The following is an 18,382-nucleotide window of genomic DNA, read 5'->3' as shown; positions in this document are numbered from 1 at the left end:
TGGGAACCAGACAATGAATTTTAGATGTTGACTGGATAGGAATGATTCCTCTCTGTGGCCCTTAAGTAAGTTTTCTCCATCATGAGAGAAAACATGATAATATACTATTGAAAGCTGCTTCTAATCCAATTTCTTATTACATCATTTGAGCAAGAATGTACCTTATCATCAAAAGTGAACAAAGCCTCTATCATTCATCACAGTTTCATACGGTAATTATATATCTAAGTTAGGTATTACAGGCATCTCTATAAAATACTCTTTTAACATATTGTGATGGCAAATGTTGATGAACCAATTCCATAATAAAATAAAAGTGCAGTTGTTAATAAAGCAGCAGTATGTAGCATTATCAAAGAATCTCTATCATCCATTGAGTTCTGCTGCATATATTTCATAAATATTGTATGATTTAATGTGTATAAATGTTTTAAATGTATTCCTGATGTACTTCCACAATTTGTGATAGAAGTCTGAAATATATTATCATTAAATATCAGAATTTTATGGATCATTGAATTCTAACCATTGTCCCTTCTGTACTTTGCCCACAGACCATAGTGAAATAGAGAACTGCCAGAGGGCTTTTCTCCATAACTTTTATTGTCTAATACATGATGTTATTGTCTAATACATGATAATTACTTTCTTTTCTCTGCAGATTTGTGGAGGCATTTGCAAAAGAAGTGGATTATTGGGAACGTACACTTTCCTTAATCATGGAGACTTTGGAACTAGTTTTGCTTGTTCAAAGGCAGTGGCTTTATTTGGAAGTAAGTAATTATATTTATCACTCTTCAATAGCAGTTTGCTAAAACATGAGAAGCACTAATTCAAACATATATTTTTATGGGATATCAGCCTCTGTGTTGAGTCTGGCAAACTGTGACTTTCTGTCCTGTTGCAACTTCTCATGATGTGTCAGATGTGTAGGCTCTTGTCTCACTCAGGTCACCACATTCTTTAATGGTCAGTTACACAACCCAGGTAATGACTTTCACCAACTGTCCAAGAGAAACAAAGCATAATTTGGGTATGCTATAAGGCAGATTTGCCCTACGTTCAGTGCTACTGCAAACAGTTTGGTATTAGGTAGGAATGAGTTGATTCCATCTGACTTCTGCTGATTCCTCTACTAACATTTTCTAACTGAGCTCTCATATGCTACTCACCATCCCAAGTTACAGCACCATTCTCCTATATCTCTGTCTGGTGTGGATAAAGCTTCAGTCCTTACACAAGCTGGAATTTTCTACTAACAAGGAGGCTAAGTAAGTGTTCTATGATTCTAGGATTACTGCAGTCCCAAAAGGAAATCTTTCCCAGATTAAATGTTTAAATTATAATTTAAACTTCCACGACTGTATATCAATTTGTACTGATTGATCTAAGACAGATTTGCCCCAATTTTGTTCTCAAAATTCTGTTGCTTAATGACTTCAGTGTCTGATTTGGGCACACTCTAATGGCTTGGATGATGATTTAAGTGTGAAGTAGATTTACTAACGCCCACTTCTTTTCCCAGATGACTTCCTTGAGATGCTTGGCCGACCTTCCCTGCTGGTTAGCCTGCTGCTGCAAACTCTCTTTCACTGCTAGGTACAGGAATTTCCTAAGACTCTTTCTACTTATACAAAATTGTAGACGTACAAAGTTTCATTTGCGTTAACTAACAATGTATATTTAAACTTCAGACATATTACAAAACCCACCCTTCACATTAAATATATACTGTTTAGTAAGTCTCTCGTGTCACCAAGCATCAAAAACAAACTAATTTACATATAAGAGAAATTTGCTTTAAACACCATGTCCATTGTCAACATGAATCAGAATACATGTCCTCCCTTCAGCAAGGCTAAGACAAAAGTTTTTCTCAAGAGTACCTTCTCAACTGTTCTTGTTATTATAACAATGGTCGCTGACACAATTAGCACAGAATAACATAGAAGCTCCATGGTTCTTTTGTACACTTTCACTAAAACTTCCATGGATCACCTGACAAATATTTATCGTTGCCATTCGACCCCCTCGTCTACGTTCTTCTTGCAACTGAATTTCAGACCTGCACACACAAACATGTGGCGTACAATAGGTAGGATTGTATCATCCCACACTCACTTCTTAAATATCATGTGTTCGAGATGGTAGAAGGCTGAGCGGTTCTAGAATTTACGCAGAAATTCTTGAAACACTACAACACATATAAAATTGAATCCACCTGTACAGAAGAGAGACTTGCAATTCCTTTTTGAAATGTTAGACTAACTTATTCAACTCCTCTGCATAGAACTTCTTCTCATGAGAACTGAACCTATTGAAACCAACAGTCTTCTTTCATCATATTCAAACTATTGTCCACCAAGCCATTGTTTCAAGTGGGAGAAGAGTTGATGAGTCACTGGTTCCCAGTTTGGCAAACAGTTCACAGCACACATCAGTTATAGTTGAACCATGTTTTGTGAAATAGCAGTAATAGAACCATGTTCCATGAAATCAAGCAAAAGAACACACTTTTCACTCCAGTAAATGTTAACCAACATTTTTTGAATTGAACAGGAGATGACTAAATTTTTTTCTCTCCTGGCATAATTTAGTGGTACCCTCACATTGACTGTTTTCTTGATTTTGTGTGGTTAAGGATTTCCATGTCTTGTCACCCACAAAAGCATGGGATAACAAATCATCTCCCGGTTGTCAATAGCAATCTGGAATTTTTCATCTGCGTTTTTTTATTTATTTATTTTACAGCCTGTGTTCTTTGTGTTGGTAGGCAAGCATTCTTGGTGCCTACATTCTCTCAATTTGTGATATCAAAGATTTTCCGTGACACTTGTATAAATAGTGGTATATCCAGTATGGGGTATTCATCATCCAGAGTACGAATAATGAATCATTGATCAGATCACAGTTTGTGGTCCACTTATATGATTTCATCAGTCTGGATACGGGGCCCACCACTCCACTATTCATTAAGCACATTTGAATGGTCAATTCTAAAGATGCAACACCACTGTATAATCTCTCCTTCATTCAGTACTGTAAGCTCATAAACAGGGCACAACTACTGATAAATTTGAGCACTTGTGGACTCTTGTGCACACAAAAATTAAATTACAACACACAATTTTCAACTGTTAGATGCAATGATTTTTGAAGCTGTTATTGTTTGCCGTAAGTCAGACAACTATTGAGTCAAAAAACTAACTTCTGTGACTTTGTAAACCAACAACAGTTCTTGCTGCATTCATTCATCTATCTGCTGGGCTGGTAACATTTAAGTATGGGAAAATGGTCCTTACTTTTCGAATGTGTCTTGTACTACTGTACAGTGCTACTGCAGACAGTTTGGCATTGGATAAAAATGAGTTATTTCTATCTTTCACTGATTCCTCTACTAACTAGCAACAGTGACATCTCATTGGATCTAAATCTCCTAATTTCACCACTGTTTATGGTAAATCTTGCAATTGTGTACAACAGCAGGTTATGGTACCATTCAGAACCAGTCAGTCACTATGTTCTTGAGTCTAAAATACAGAAAACACATGAAAGATCAATTAATTGTGATTACAAAATCATAAAAATTAATAAATAATTGCAAAGTCGCTATTTTTTCCTAATAGTAGTGATGCTGAGTTGCAGACAAGCACAACAAAGAGACTGTCAAACAAAGCTTTCAGTGAGATAGGCCTTCTTCAGAACCAACAAAACACACACACACACACACACACACACACACACACACACACACACACACACACTAGTCTGGCCTTGGCAGCCAGAGACCGTGGTCATGTGTGTGTGAGTTGCTTTTGTGTCCATGTCTGTGTGCGTGTGTTTTTGTATGTTCTAATGTAGACTTGTTTGGGTGAAAGCTATGTGTAACAATCTTTTTGTTGCTCCTATCTCTGACTCAGCATCTCCACTGCATGGTGAGTAGCAACTTTCCTTTTCATAATATTGTCATTATTTCATCCTGGATTTTCCACTGTTCAGTTTTTTCCTAATATATTTACTCATCTTTTGTACCAGAATACATTTCTACATTCTCTGTGTAAGCCAAAGTTCATAACCAATAAATGATAATTAGTCATGCAGGCCAATGATAGTAAAGTCCCTGGTTCATTTGGGGGGGGGGAGTGTTATGTTCAGTCCCCATTACTGTAAACTATTTATAACTATCACTGTCTTGACAAAAGTACTTCACTTGATCATTATCCAGGGATCTGTTTCCTCTTTTTGTACTTCTGTATTGTCTGTTTCTTTTGGTTCATCATTCTGATTAGCTTCAAAATTCAAAAGCTTGAGGCTAGCTGTTGCTTTTGCTGATTTTTTTCATCTATATTCATTTTCTTTGCCATACAAATCACTTACTTCTGTATCATCACAGAACAATGATTCATATGTGCCTTCCCATCCACTTTCAGTCCTGTGTTAATTATCAGTGACTATAGCAATTAAACAATTTTCATTCCATTAGTTATAGTACAAAATTTTTTGCAGCACAGCTAACTCTCTCCAGTCATCTTTGTTTTGGGATACTAGTTTCTGGTACACCCACAAGTAACACTGGAATTCCTTTGGACTTAACAGAAGTATCTATTCAAAATCTTAAGGAATTTTAGCATTTTTTGTTGTTGTATCAGAATCCATTTGTTAGATCCATCTCAATGAATTTAAAAACTCTTACATGTGCAACAATGCTGCTGTCATGTCATAGGATTCATGTCATGTTTCAGAATAACTGCATAATTTTTGCCAGCAGCAGCTATCAGAACTTGGACAACTTATTTGATCAGAATTTTACTACCCACTCCTGCATATTCAGTATCATTTATATCTTCCACCATTCCCTACCTCTATTTCTACCTCACATAAAAACTGATTATTTTGTGTTGCATCTTTCACCTGCTTTAAAATTTCTGAAAACTAATTTCTGTTAACTACTATTTTATACTGTAATTTCAAACACTATTCACTGCTGGCTTCCATTGTGTATTTTAACACTTATATACTCTGCAAATGCCACCATCATGCATTGACCCTACAGTTCCATATACCTAAGATTTACAATTCTAAAGTAATCCCCCTTTCGCCAGCTGCCCAATCAGGGAATTTTGAGATAATCTCTTCTTTTAAGTTTAGGCTATCCATATGACACTGCCTATTTAATGTTGCAACAGTTTGCTATGACATTATTTAGAACCTTGGGAGAACAAACTATGATAAAACTGTTCCACCTGCTATGCAAGATTTATTAGAAAGGCAAAATACCATAAAACTTCAAGAAGAATGTAATAATCCCAATTCCAAAGAGGGCAAGTGGATACAGGTGTGAATATTGCCGAATTTCAGTAAGTCATAGCTGAAAATACTAATGTGAATTATTGATGGTGGCTTATGACACAGGAAATCAATTTGGATTCTGCAGAAATGTTGGAAATGTTGGAAGACATAAGGGAATGCTGACCTCATGACTTATTTTAGAAGACAGGCTGCAGAAAGGCAAACCTACTTTTATAGCAAGTGCAGATTTACAGAAATATTTTCACAGTGTTGAGTAGAATACATTATTTGAAATCTTGAAGATAGCAGGTATAAAGTATAACTAGTGAAAAGTTACGTACAATTTATAAAGAAACTACACAGTAGTTATGAGTTAAAGGAAATGAAAGGCAAGAAGTGGTTCAGAAAGAAGTGAGATATGTTTACATTTTATCCCCAATGTTATTCAGTATGTACATTAAATAAACAGTAGAGGAAACAAAAGAGAAAACTGGAAAAGGAATTACAGTTCAGGGTGAAGAAATTCTATCATTGATGGCAAATTACTGGGAAGATTAGTTGAACAGAATGGATAGTGTCTTGAAAAGAAGTTATAAGATGAATATCAACAAAAAGAAAACAACAATAATGCAATTTAGTCAAATTACATCAGGCAGCTCTGAAAGAATTAGATTAGAAAATGGGACACTAAAAGCTGACTGCAGATGAATTTTTTTCTTAGTTCAGAAAATGAACTTCTATAACAAGTTTGCTGAGTTACATAACACTAAATTTGGATCAGCTAAATGAAGCTCAGTGCTGTTCTAAATTAGTTTGGGATGTGCTCAGCTACACCACTAAATCAGCTATCAATATGATTATCATTCTATGATTACCTATGTGAATCCTATATGAAAAATACACAGTACTTATCATTAAAGGTTTTGTGTTACAAAAATGAAGGAAAAGAAGAGAAAGAAAATCTGCAGCAGCCACCTCCTTAACCAAAAAACATCTAGTCAGATGTCCATAAAGTGAATAAAAATAGACATTATAATCTCAGTGTATAAAGTCGTTGTATACAGAATGCTGCTCACAACAGTGGCACAGAACACTGTGAAAATAGGAAGCAGTTTATTCAGGTGGGTGGTCATCATAATTATCTTTATAACCAGTATCACAGGGAATACATTGTTCAGCAGAATGACCAACTGACATTGACCATTAGGTGGCATGGCCAATTTGACTGTGAAATCAAACAGTACACATTGTTGATGTCATGTCAGGCTTTCAGTAAGCTGCTGAGTGTGATGGAAATGTACTTACAGCATACCAGGGGGTGTGGATTTAGGCACTTTTCTCGGTGGACAAAAGTCTCTATATTTGCATGTTAACAAACATCGCCAGAGGTGAAAGATAGGGGGAGGGGGATTAGAAGGAAAGATAGAGAGAGAGAGAGAGAGAGAGAGAGAGAGAGAAAGAAAGAAAAAGAGAAAAAGAAATTCTTGGTCTGACCTGGTATTGAACATCAAGACCTTACCAGCATTCTTATGCATATACAAAATATATCAGTTAACTCACTTACAATCACAATAATAATAATAATAATAATAATAATAATAATAATATTAAAAAATGAAAGATATCATGAAGTTTTACCAAACAAAGATTTGTTTGTGCCATGTTCTCAATTTGGTCTCAAAACAGTCTGCACATAATCTAGCACTTAACTACTGAGACATCAAGATAGAACTTCATTTAACTATCGGCCAATGTACATGACTTTGGTCACTGATTTACATGCGATTCCTGATTCTGTTTATCCATACATGTGTAGTTGTCATAGCAGTTTGAGTACATGTTTGCTGGTTCCAGAATGAGATATTCACTCTGCAGCGGAGTGTACGCTGATATGAAACTTCCTGGCAGATTAAAACTGTGTGCCGGACCGAGACTTGAACTCGGGACCTGTGCCTTTCGCGGGCAAGTGCTCTACCAACTGAGCTACCCAAGCACGACTCACGCCCCGTCCGCACAGCCTTACTTCTGCCAGTACCTCATCTCCTACCTTCCAATTTTTACAGAAGCTCTCCTGCGAACCTTGCAGAACTAGCACTCCTGAAAGAAGGGATATTGCGGAGACATGGCTTAGCCACAGCCTGGGGGATGTTCCCAGAATGAGATTTTCACTCTGCAGCGGAGTGTACGCTGATATGAAACTTCCTGACAGATTAAAACTGTGTGCCGGACCGAGACTCGAACTCGGGACCTGTCGCGAGCAAGTGCTCTACCAACTGAGCTACCCAAGCACGACTCATGCCCCGTCCTCACAGCCTTACTTCTGCCGTACTTCGAGTCTCGGTCCGGCATACAGTTTTAATCTGCCAGGAAGTTTCATGTTTGCTGGTTGTAAATTTAATACAGATTGTATAGTTATTACCATTTAAGCCTAAAGAGCATTCTTCTAAGACATGTTCAGTCATTATTGGCTACTGTCAGACTCCATATACTTTACTGTTCACTGCAAATAATTTACATTTCTTTGCCTTACTCTGCCACAAAGTGTCTATGAAATGCTTTAAAACTTTTTTTCATATTAATTATGAGTAACACCAAGAATTCTTGTTGAACCACTTGTTATTTGAATTCCAGTACAAGAATATTATTTCAAAGTACAACAGTGTGGGACTGTTAACAATTTTTTTTTAGTATTTGTCTATTTTCACCAAAATCCATTCTTTTGTAGTGTCACTAAGTTGTGAAGATAGCAGGTGAACTTGAATTGCTCTACAAAATTATGCTAGTCACAGTGATCCTAGCTCTTGGCAAAATAATATGAGATTAACATTCAGACTACACTGATCTCTGAGATCAGCTTGAACTCAGTTCATTTTTGTGTTAATCTAAGGTCTACTGGTTTATAATATCAGCTTGTAGGGTATTTGACAAACCTGTATTAGTAGTCTTTAATTGATTGAGAGAGGCCATAATCTGATTAAAAACATCAGAAAAGTTTCCTGGTTATACATTTGCAACTGCCTCTGTCCATCTAAACTTCTACTCTAAGATGTGGCAGTGATATGTTATTTCACTGACCACGCTCAATTCAGAAAGAAGAAATCTGTAATCTGACAAGCAGCATAAGAGAATAATTTAGGATGAGCACATCCTAACCATAGTCTTTGTTTAATCTGAAATTAAATGGTGCAGTCCAGATCAAAATTGACCAAGTGGATCATGAGTTATTTGAATTCTAATTCATGAAGAGTCATGGAATTGTGTTGCAGTCAGGTTCGGCGATTGTAATGGGAGGGTTGGTGTGCCTGGCAAAGAGACAAAGTCTCCAGGTGTGGGGGAAGTGAGAGCATCAGGAATGTTCTCAAAACTTGTAACAGGAATACTTAGGTGAGAAACTAAAAGTAAGATGCAGTTTATTATTATTATTATTATTATTATTATTAAATTTAAAAAAAATCCTTAGCAACAGGGGTTGGACTTGTCCCTGGTCTTGAGGGTTGGGAGAAGCAAAGTAGTCCATCCAGAAAAATATCTTTCATAGCAGACAGAGTGACCACAAAATTATTCTGAAGAGGTTTCAGAGTGATTTTACATGGGAGGAACATGCATGGAGCGTAATAATATCAAAATTTTGTATTGTCAGAAAAGTGACATGTCTGATATCACAGTTGGCTAAACAGTTATACACAGCTTTCGAAGGCCCTTCTTTGAGGCAGATCGCGACAGATGTTAACTGAGGATGGACCTGTAGCTGATGTCCGTTTATACCTCAGTGACATGTTTCTTTCTTTTTTGTCTTATGGAACATCTGATGATGACAGTATTCCAAAACATGTAACTAGAAGTAATAATGTGAGATCTAGACAGGAGAAGATGATTTTGTGTATAAGTGCACCATAGACACACATCTGTGCAAGGTCTACTTTGTCTTTAGTTATCAACCATAATTTTCTTGTCTATTTCTATTACAAGTGAGTTCACAAAATCATCAAAAGCCTATCAAGAGCCTTTACAGAAGCCAGAGAGAGCTGTTTTTAAAAGGTTCAGTACTGTTTTTAACTTTGCTTCTCAAACATTTTTAAGAATGTTCGATGGAGGGAGATACATCTATAGTTTGAGGTCATTTCCTTATTCCTAGTTTTAAAACTGTGTGTTGCTACGACATATTTCATTCTTTCTGGATGTTCATCTTGACCAATCAACTGATGCTGACATTCTACATATTGGCACTGCAGGTATTTCGTTACTTGACTGTGGATTGTATACTGGTACTGGGGTTGTCCTCAGTTCACTGTAACATGTTGTTGTTGTTGTGGTCTTCAGTCCTGAGACTGGTTTGATGCAGCTCTCCATGCTACTCTATCCTGTGCAAGCTTCTTCATCTCCCAGTACCTACTGCAACCTACATCCTTCTGAATCTGCTTAGTGTATTCATCTCTTGGTCTCCCCCTACGATTTTTACCCTCCACGCTGCCCTCCAATACTAAATTGGTGATCCCTTGATGCCTCAGAACATGTCCTACCAACCGATCCCTTCTTCTGGTCAAGTTGCACCACAAACTCCTCTTCTCCCCAATCCTATTCAGTACCTCCTCATTAGTTATGTGATCTACCCATCTAATCTTCAGCATTCTTCTGTAGCACCACATTTCGAAAGCTTCTATTCTCTTCTTGTCCAAACTATTTACCGTCCATGTTTCACTTCCATACATGGCTACACACAATACAAATACTTTCAGAAATGACTTCCTGACACTTAAATCTATACTCGATGTTAACAAATTTCTCTTCTTCAGAAACACTTTCCTTGCCATTGCCAGTCTACATTTTATATCCTCTCTACTTCGACCATCATCAGTTATTTTGCTCCCTAAATAGCAAAACTCCTTTACTACTTTAAGTGTCTCATTTCCTAATCTAATACCCTCAACATCACCCGACGTAATTCGACTACATTCCATTATCCTCGTTTTGCTTTTGTTGATGTTCATCTTATATCCTCCCTTCAAGACACCATCCATTCCATTCAACTGCTCTTCTAAGTCCTTTGCTGTCTCTGACAGAATTACAATGTCATCGGCGAACCTCAAAGTTTTATTTCTTCTCCATGGATTTTAATACCTACTCCGAATTTTTCTTTTGTTTCCTTTACTGCTTGCTCAATATACAGATTGAATAACATCGGGGAGAGGCTACAACCCTGTCTTACTCCCTTCCCAACCACTGCTTCCCTTTCATACCCCTCGACTCTTATAACTGCCATCTGGTTTCTGTACAAATTGTAAATAGCCTTTCGCTCCCTGTATTTTACCCCTGCCACCTTTAGAATTTGAAAGAGAGTATTCAAGTCAACATTGTCAAAAGCTTTCTCTAAGTCTACAAATGCTAGAAACGTAGGTTTGCCTTTCCTTAATCTTTCTTCTAAGATAAGTCATAAGGTCAGTATTGCCTCACGTGTTCCAGTATTTCTACGGAATCCAAACTGATCTTCCCCGAGGTCGGCTTCTACTTGTTTTTCCATTCGTCTGTAAAGAATTCATGTTAGTATTTTGCAGCTGTGACTTATTAAACTGATAGTTCGGTAATTCTCACATCTGTCAACACCTGCTTTCTTTGGGATTGGAATTATTATATTCTTCTTGAAGTCTGAGGGTATTTAGCCTGTTTCATACATCTTGCTCACCAGATGGTAGAGTTTTGTCAGGACTGGCTCTCCCAAGGCCGTCAGTAGTTCCAATGGAATGTTGTCTACTCCGGGGGCCTTGTTTCGACTCAGGTCTTTCAGTGCTCTGTCAAACTCTTCACGCAGTATCGTATCTCCCATTTCATCTTCATCTACATCCTCTTCCATTTCCATAATATTGTCCTCAAGTACATTGCCCTTGTATAGACCCTCTGTATACTCCTTCCACCTTTCTGCTTTCCCTTCTTTGCTTAGAACTGGGTTTCCATCTGAGCTCTTGATATTCATACAAGTGGTTCTCTTATCTCCAAAGGTCTCTTTAATTTTCCTGTAGGCAGTATCTATCTTACCCCTAGTAAGATAAGCCTCTACATCCTTACATTTGTCCTCTAGCCATCCCTGCTTAGCCATTTTGCACGTCCTGTCGATCTCATTTTTGAGACGTTTGTATTCCTTTTTGCCTGCTTCATTTACTGCATTTTTATATTTTCTCCTTTCATCAATTAAATTCAATATTTCTTCTGTTACCCAAGGATTTCTACTAGCCCTCGTCTTTTTACCTACTTGATCCTCTGCTGCCTTCACTACTTCATCCCTCAAAGCTACCCATTCTTCTTCTACTGTATTTCTTTCCCCCATTCCTGTCAATTGTTCCCTTATGCTCTCCCTGAAACTCTGTACAACCTTTGGTTCTTTCAGTTTATCCAGGTCCCATCTCCTTAAATTCTCACCTTTTTGCAGTTTCTTCAGTTTTAATCTACAGGTCATAGATTAGATTAGATTAGATTAGATTAATACTAGTTCCATGGATCATGAATACGATATTTCGTAATGATGTGGAACGAGTCGAAATTTCCAGTACATGACATAATTAGGTTAATTTAACAACATACTTAAGTTAATATAACAACTTTATTTTATTGTTTTTTTTTTCTTAATTTATATCTAAAAATTCCTCTATGGAGTAGAAGGAGTTGTCATTCAGAAATTCTTTTAATTTCTTCTTAAATACTTGTTGGTTATCTGTCAGACTTTTGATACTATTTGGTAAGTGACCAAAGACTTTAGTGCCAGTATAATTCACCCCTTTCTGTGCCAAAGTTAGATTTAATCTTGAATAGTGAAGATCATCCTTTCTCCTAGTATTGTAGTTATGCACACTGCTATTACTTTTGAATTGGGTTTGGTTGTTAATAACAAATTTCATAAGAGAGTATATATACTGAGAAGCTACTGTGAATATCCCTAGATCCTTAAATAAATGTCTGCAGGATGATCTTGGGTGGACTCCAGCTATTATTCTGATTACACGCTTATGTGCAATAAATACTTTATTCCTCAGTGATGAATTACCCCAAAATATGATGCCATATGAAAGCAATGAGTGAAATTAGGCGTAGTAAGCTAATTTACTAAGATGTTTATCACCAAAATTTGCAATGACCCTTATTGCATAAGTAGCTGAACTCAAACGTTTCAGCAGATCATCAATGTGTTTCTTCCAATTTAATCTCTCATCAATGGACACACCTAAAAATTTGCAATATTCTACCTTAGCTATATGCTTCTGATTAAGGTCTATATTTATTAATGGTGTCATACCATTCACTGTACGGAACTGTATGTACTGTGTCTTATCAAAATTCAGTGAGAGTCCGTTTACAAGGAACCACTTAGTAATTTTCTGAAAGACAGTATTGACAATTTTGTCAGTTAATTCTTGTTTGTCAGGTGTGATTACTATACTTGTATCATCAGCAAAGAGAACTAACTTTGCCTCTTCATGAATATAGAATGGCAAGTCATTAATATATAATAAGAACAACAAAGGACCCAAGACTGACCCTTGTGGAACCCCATTCTTGATAGTTCCCCAGTTTGAGGAATGTGCTGATCTTTGCATGTTACGAGAACTACTTATTTCAACTTTCTGCACTCTTCCAGTTAGGTACGAATTAAACCATTTGTGCACTGTCCCACTCATGCCACAATACTTGAGGTTGTCTAGCAGAATTTCATGATTTACACAATCAAAAGCCTTTGAGAGATCACAAAAAATCCCAATGGGTGGTGTTCGGTTATTCAGATCGTTCAAAATTTGACTGGTGAAAGCATATATGGCATTTTCTGTTGAAAAACCTTTCTGGAAACCAAACTGACATTTTGTTAGTACTTCATTTTTACAGATATGTGAAGCTACTCTTGAATACATTACTTTCTCAAAAATTTTGGATAAAGCTGTTAGAAGGGAGATTGGACGGTAATTGTTGACATCAGATCTATCCCCCTTTTTATGCAAAGGTATAACAATAGCATATTTCAGTCTATCAGGGAAAATGCCCTGTTCCAGAGAGCTATTACACAGGTGGCTGAGAATCTTACTTATCTGTTGAGAACAAGCTTTTAGTATTTTGCTGGAAATGCCATCAATTCCATGTGAGTTGTTGCTTTTAAGCAAGTTTATTATTTTCCTAATTTCAGAGGGAGAAGTGGGTGAGATTTCAATTGTATCTCACCCACTTCTCCCTCTGAAATTAGGAAAATAATAAACTTGCTTAAAACCAATGGATTGTGGTCAGAGTCCACATCTGCCCCTGGAAATGTCTTACAATTTAAAACCTGGTTCCTAAATCTCTGTCTTACCATTATATAATCTATCTGATACCTTTTAGTATCTCCAGGGTTCTTCCATGTATACAACCTTCTATCATGATTCTTAAACCAAGTGTTAGCTATGATTAAGTTGTGCTCTGTGCAAAATTCTACCAGGCGGCTTCCTCTTTCATTTCTTAGCCCCAATCCATATTCACCTACTACGTTTCCTTCTCTCCCTTTTCCTACACTCGAATTCCAGTCACCCATGACTATTAAATTTTCGTCTCCCTTCACTATATGAATAATTTCTTTTATTTCATCATACATTTCTTCTATTTCTTCGTCATCTGCAGAGCTAGTTGGCATATAAACTTGTACTACTGTAGTAGGTGTGGGCTTCGTATCTATCTTGGCCACAATAATGCGTTCACTAAGCTGTTTGTAGTAGCTTACCCAGACTCCTATTTTCCTATTCATTATTAAACCTACTCCTGCATTACCCCTATTTGACTTTGTGTTTATAACCCTGTGGTCACCTGACCAGAAGTCTTGTTCCTCCTGCCACCGAACTTCACTAATTCCCACTATATCTAACTTTAACCTATCCATTTCCCTTTTCAAATTTTCTAACCTACCTGCCTGATTAAGGGATTTGACATTCCACGCTCCGATCCGTAGAACGCCAGTTTTCTTTCTCCTGATAACGACATCCTCTTGAGTAGTCCCCGCCCGGAGATCCGAATGGGGGACTATTTTACCTCCGGAATATTTTACCCAAGAGGATGCCATCATTATTTAATCATACAGTAAAGCTGCATGCCCTCGGGAAAAATTACGGCCGTAGTTTCCCCTTGCTTTCAGCCGTTCGCAGTACCAGCACAGTAAGGCCGTTTTGGTTATTGTTACAAGGCCAGATCAGTCAATCATCCGGACTGTTGCCCTTGCAACTACTGAAAAGGCTGCTGCCCCTCTTCAGGAACCACACGTTTGTCTGGCCTCTCAACTGATACCCCTCCGTTGTGGTTGTACCTACGGTACGGCTATCTGTATCGCTGAGGCACGCAAGCCTCCCCACCAACGGCAAGGTCCATGGTTCATGGGGGGAAGTCACTGTAACATAGCTTCCTGAAACAGATCAGTTCACTCGCTGCAAGATCTAACAGTTTACCTCTGATCTGATCTAAGGAATTCTGCTCCACAAAAATGGCCACCATGTCTGAAGTGTGACATGATTTGGTGACTTCCTCCCAGGAAATTGTTCTGTATACAGGCATCTTGCTTCTTGACTGTTGCATTGTGCCTCCTCACAAATGAGATGCTTGTCAGCTAACTCGATTAGTGTATAGTCAGCTATCAAGAACCAGTAAAACTTTCATGTAAATACAACATAACATAAGCAATAAGAATGTAATATTTATCCTATGACTTTGACACACCAGCTGTAGTGAAAACTTACGCTTCATAGCAGTAAAATGTTATTGTGTTGAAAATAAGATTCCAATGGGTGAAACAGCTGTGAATGTTTGCCTAAGGGAAGTCCATCATCATACTGTTCGAAGATCGCTAGCAGGATAAAGGTGCACTTGTAGCATATTTGTCACATAACAAAAGTGTTTCTCTTTAATAATAATAATATTTATTCAATGTTAAATAATCAAGTACAGTCCTTAGATGTCGGGACATCATACAGATTATTCTTCTGAATATGGTAGTTAATGAAGTTACAAACTAAAGATTTGTTTGTATTAATAAATTTTACATTTTGATGCATTTTACATTTGGCAATGTACATATAATAATGTTACAAACATTTTTGTTATCAGTATTAGGTCAGCTGTGAGTTACTTAAAACTATGAACTTGGCACACTTACAAATTGCTTTTCATAAAGATAAAATTCTCCTTGTGGCGTCACAACTAGTGCACAATCGCCCATTTGTCTATTAAAAGCTTTACTTCAGAATGTATGTGGGGTGCAATGTAAGCCGGTAGAGTATTATACGGTCAGTAACAGGCGAGTTGTGTCCTGCAGACTGACGTCACAACCATCTGTTGCAGCTGCGCGTGTGAAAGCAGTGGAGTAGCGCTTGGAGGCCACTTACATTATACGAAACTAAAAATATTAATAACTAATAAAGGAATAACCTGAGGAATGTCATATTTGATGTACAACCTTCTGTTGTGAAAAAAATAGTTGCATTTTGGAAGTTAGTAAAATTCCATAAAAAAAAAAATAAAACCTAATTTTCCGACAGTCAAGAATTTAAATAAATACAGTGATGTAATAGTTCACCTTCAGTGACTATGTACAATGATCTGATAACACTTCCAGTGTTCATATATAAATTTGGAAAGATTTAGTTTCAGAAAACCTCTGGACTTTTCTATAATAATAATTTCAAGAATTCTAAGTAAATATGTGTATTGTGTGTTAGGGTGTGTGTGAATGAGAATGCATGCATGAGAGTATGTGGGACGTTCGGCATTATTAAAAATCATTCATGTAATTCTCTACAGGAACTGGCAAGTGTTCCAACTCTGTAACGTGGGAACCAGTCCACTAGTGAATGTCGGATGTCCAAGTATGTATGCTTATGTATAAGACAGCCAGAACAGTCGCGACTACATAATAAATTTCCAGATGTAGGGTAAAGCTTATAGTTCATTTTGTTTTGTTTATTTAATTAGAGAGTTTTGTGTTACTTAATTTGATGACGTCAATGAGCCTAGAGAAGTGGTTGGTGCTTGCTAGATTTTGGTGCGAGCCGCGCCCTACAAGGGAGTTCTCATTGGTCGTAAGTGCTGACAGCCAATGAGAAGTGAGACGGTTGACCGCCTAGCGAGGAGATATAGTTTTGAGTGTGGGAGAGTGAGAGGAGAGTCGCGAGCTAGCTTTGATTGGAGGCGGTTATGCTGGATGTGACTTTTCGCATTATGTGTAAGATGAAGTCTTGGGATGACTTCCGCATTATGGTCCAGTGTTAATGGTATCTGGTAGTGGCCAGAAACTGTTTATAAAAACTGTAGTGTGTTGTGATAATTCGTTCCGACGAAAATCGTGAGTGAACTTTGAATTATGTAGCGTGGCGGTACTGAGTATATTCTTACTGAGTATTTTATGGCGAGCATAAACTTTTACTAAAGACAACCACTGAATATCGTGTGCAGAAGTAATTGGCCGATCATTGACTGTTTTACAAGTAATTGGTTTCCGAATTTGGGAAGGTAAAAGTTCTTGCTGTTTTAGGTATGGTGATAACTGTGAGCAGAAACTTCAGTAATTTTCGTAAATGTACACTGATGATCTTGCCTAACGGCAATAAAGATCTATTGAAGGTTTAAATTTGAACTTCATGTTTAAAGTACGAGTGACATCCCCTTTCCGAATCATTTCTTTAAAGTACATAGAAAATTTTCAGCAAATTTTACTTATAGCGGCCTCTGGCATGTAGCTATGAGGTTACAGTTTCCTCAACACTGCTTTTCTGTGATCTTGTAAGTAGCTGCAGTCAGGAGTTTATGTGGGAAGAACTACCGCTGTAAAGAGGTAGGTGAACAAAAATTATAAAAGAAATTGCATTGCAGCAGCAACGTATAATCCATCGCAATTGGTGCATTGCAAGCATGCACGTAAAAAATCCGTCGCATCCTCTCTGATAACTCTACAAATTTGCATGATTTTTTTACACCGAGTGTGTAATGGCAGTAGTATGAATCTCACTGTTGATTTTGTTTTCTGAAATTTAGTTACTCTCTGTAAAGCCCAATTATTAAAGATATGTTAGCACCCCTTCCACACCAAGATCTGTTACACTTAACTTTTTAAATTTCATGTGTTTTGTTAATCATGTGTCCTCTGTGTCATTGTCTTATAATGTAATAAGCTGAATTGAGGTCGTTTACATCTGCATTACTACCACCCAGTTATCAGTCAGGATGAATGGGTGTAGGCAGAAGGTGTATACAGGCAACACACAACATCCTGTTGCAGAGCATACTGTACAACAGGACAGTCATGATCTCGATGCCTGGTTCATAATTTGTATTCTTCCCCCCAGACACCAGTTTCTCAGAACTCTGCAGGTGGGAAATAGCGCTACAACATGTCCTTGGTTCTTGCCACCCACCTGGCATTAATTTGTGTTAATTCCTTCCATCTCAGCATTTCTTCACAGTAACTACTGCTTTCTTCACTCCATTTTAGTTTTCTACATGTGTCATTTTTTGACTTGTCTACATTTTGCCCGCCCCCCCCCCCCCCCATCTCTGTTACATAAAACAGACTTATCTTTTCACTCTTATTAACTCATACATGATGTTTTAGTAGTAATCTCTGTCTTGCATATTACCCTGTCTTCCACTTTAAGCTGTCAGGTTTTCAAATCTCATCCAGTACAGTCCCCAACAATCAGTCTTTCCTTCTCATTTCGTCCAGTAAGTCTCCCCTGAGCTGGGGTTCTGGGTGACTTTTCTGAACTGTACCCCTTTTCCCTAAACCTCTCCAGTCCTTTTCCTTCACCCTTCTTCCTTGCGCTTCAACTCTTCTGCCAGAAGAAGGAGCCACTAGCTCTGAAAGCTCGTAAAAGTTAAATCCTTTTGTGTGTGCATGTCCCCTGCTGCCGCTTGGTGAGTAGATTTTTTATCTGTCCATTTACATTAAATTACAAAGAATATGAATTCTAAGATTTAAGTTTAAAACTGTTTTTATTAATTTATTTCTCTCTCTCTCCCTCCCTCCCTTCCTACTCCTCCCTCCCTCCCTCCCGCCCCCCCCCCCCTCTCTCTTTCTCTCCCTCTCCTCTCCTCTCCTCTCCTCTCC

The 18,382-nt window shown here is 37.6% G+C and overlaps 1 protein-coding gene across 1 annotated transcript in view; it reads left to right on the top strand.

Annotated features, from left to right (window-relative positions):
• The window catches only part of LOC126195572 (dynein axonemal heavy chain 2), a 957,657-nt gene that overhangs the window by 275,904 nt on the left and 663,371 nt on the right, over positions 1-18,382 (top strand). The window contains 1 exon segment of the mRNA XM_049934198.1: positions 662-773. Within this exon segment, the coding sequence (XP_049790155.1) occupies positions 662-773 (112 nt within the window).

The sequence above is a fragment of the Schistocerca nitens genome, chromosome 7 (genome assembly GCF_023898315.1).
Source record: "Schistocerca nitens isolate TAMUIC-IGC-003100 chromosome 7, iqSchNite1.1, whole genome shotgun sequence".
Lineage (NCBI taxonomy): Eukaryota > Metazoa > Arthropoda > Insecta > Orthoptera > Acrididae > Schistocerca > Schistocerca nitens.
The sequence above is the reverse complement of the archived record's forward strand: the minus strand, read 5'-3'. Positions and strand labels throughout refer to the sequence as shown.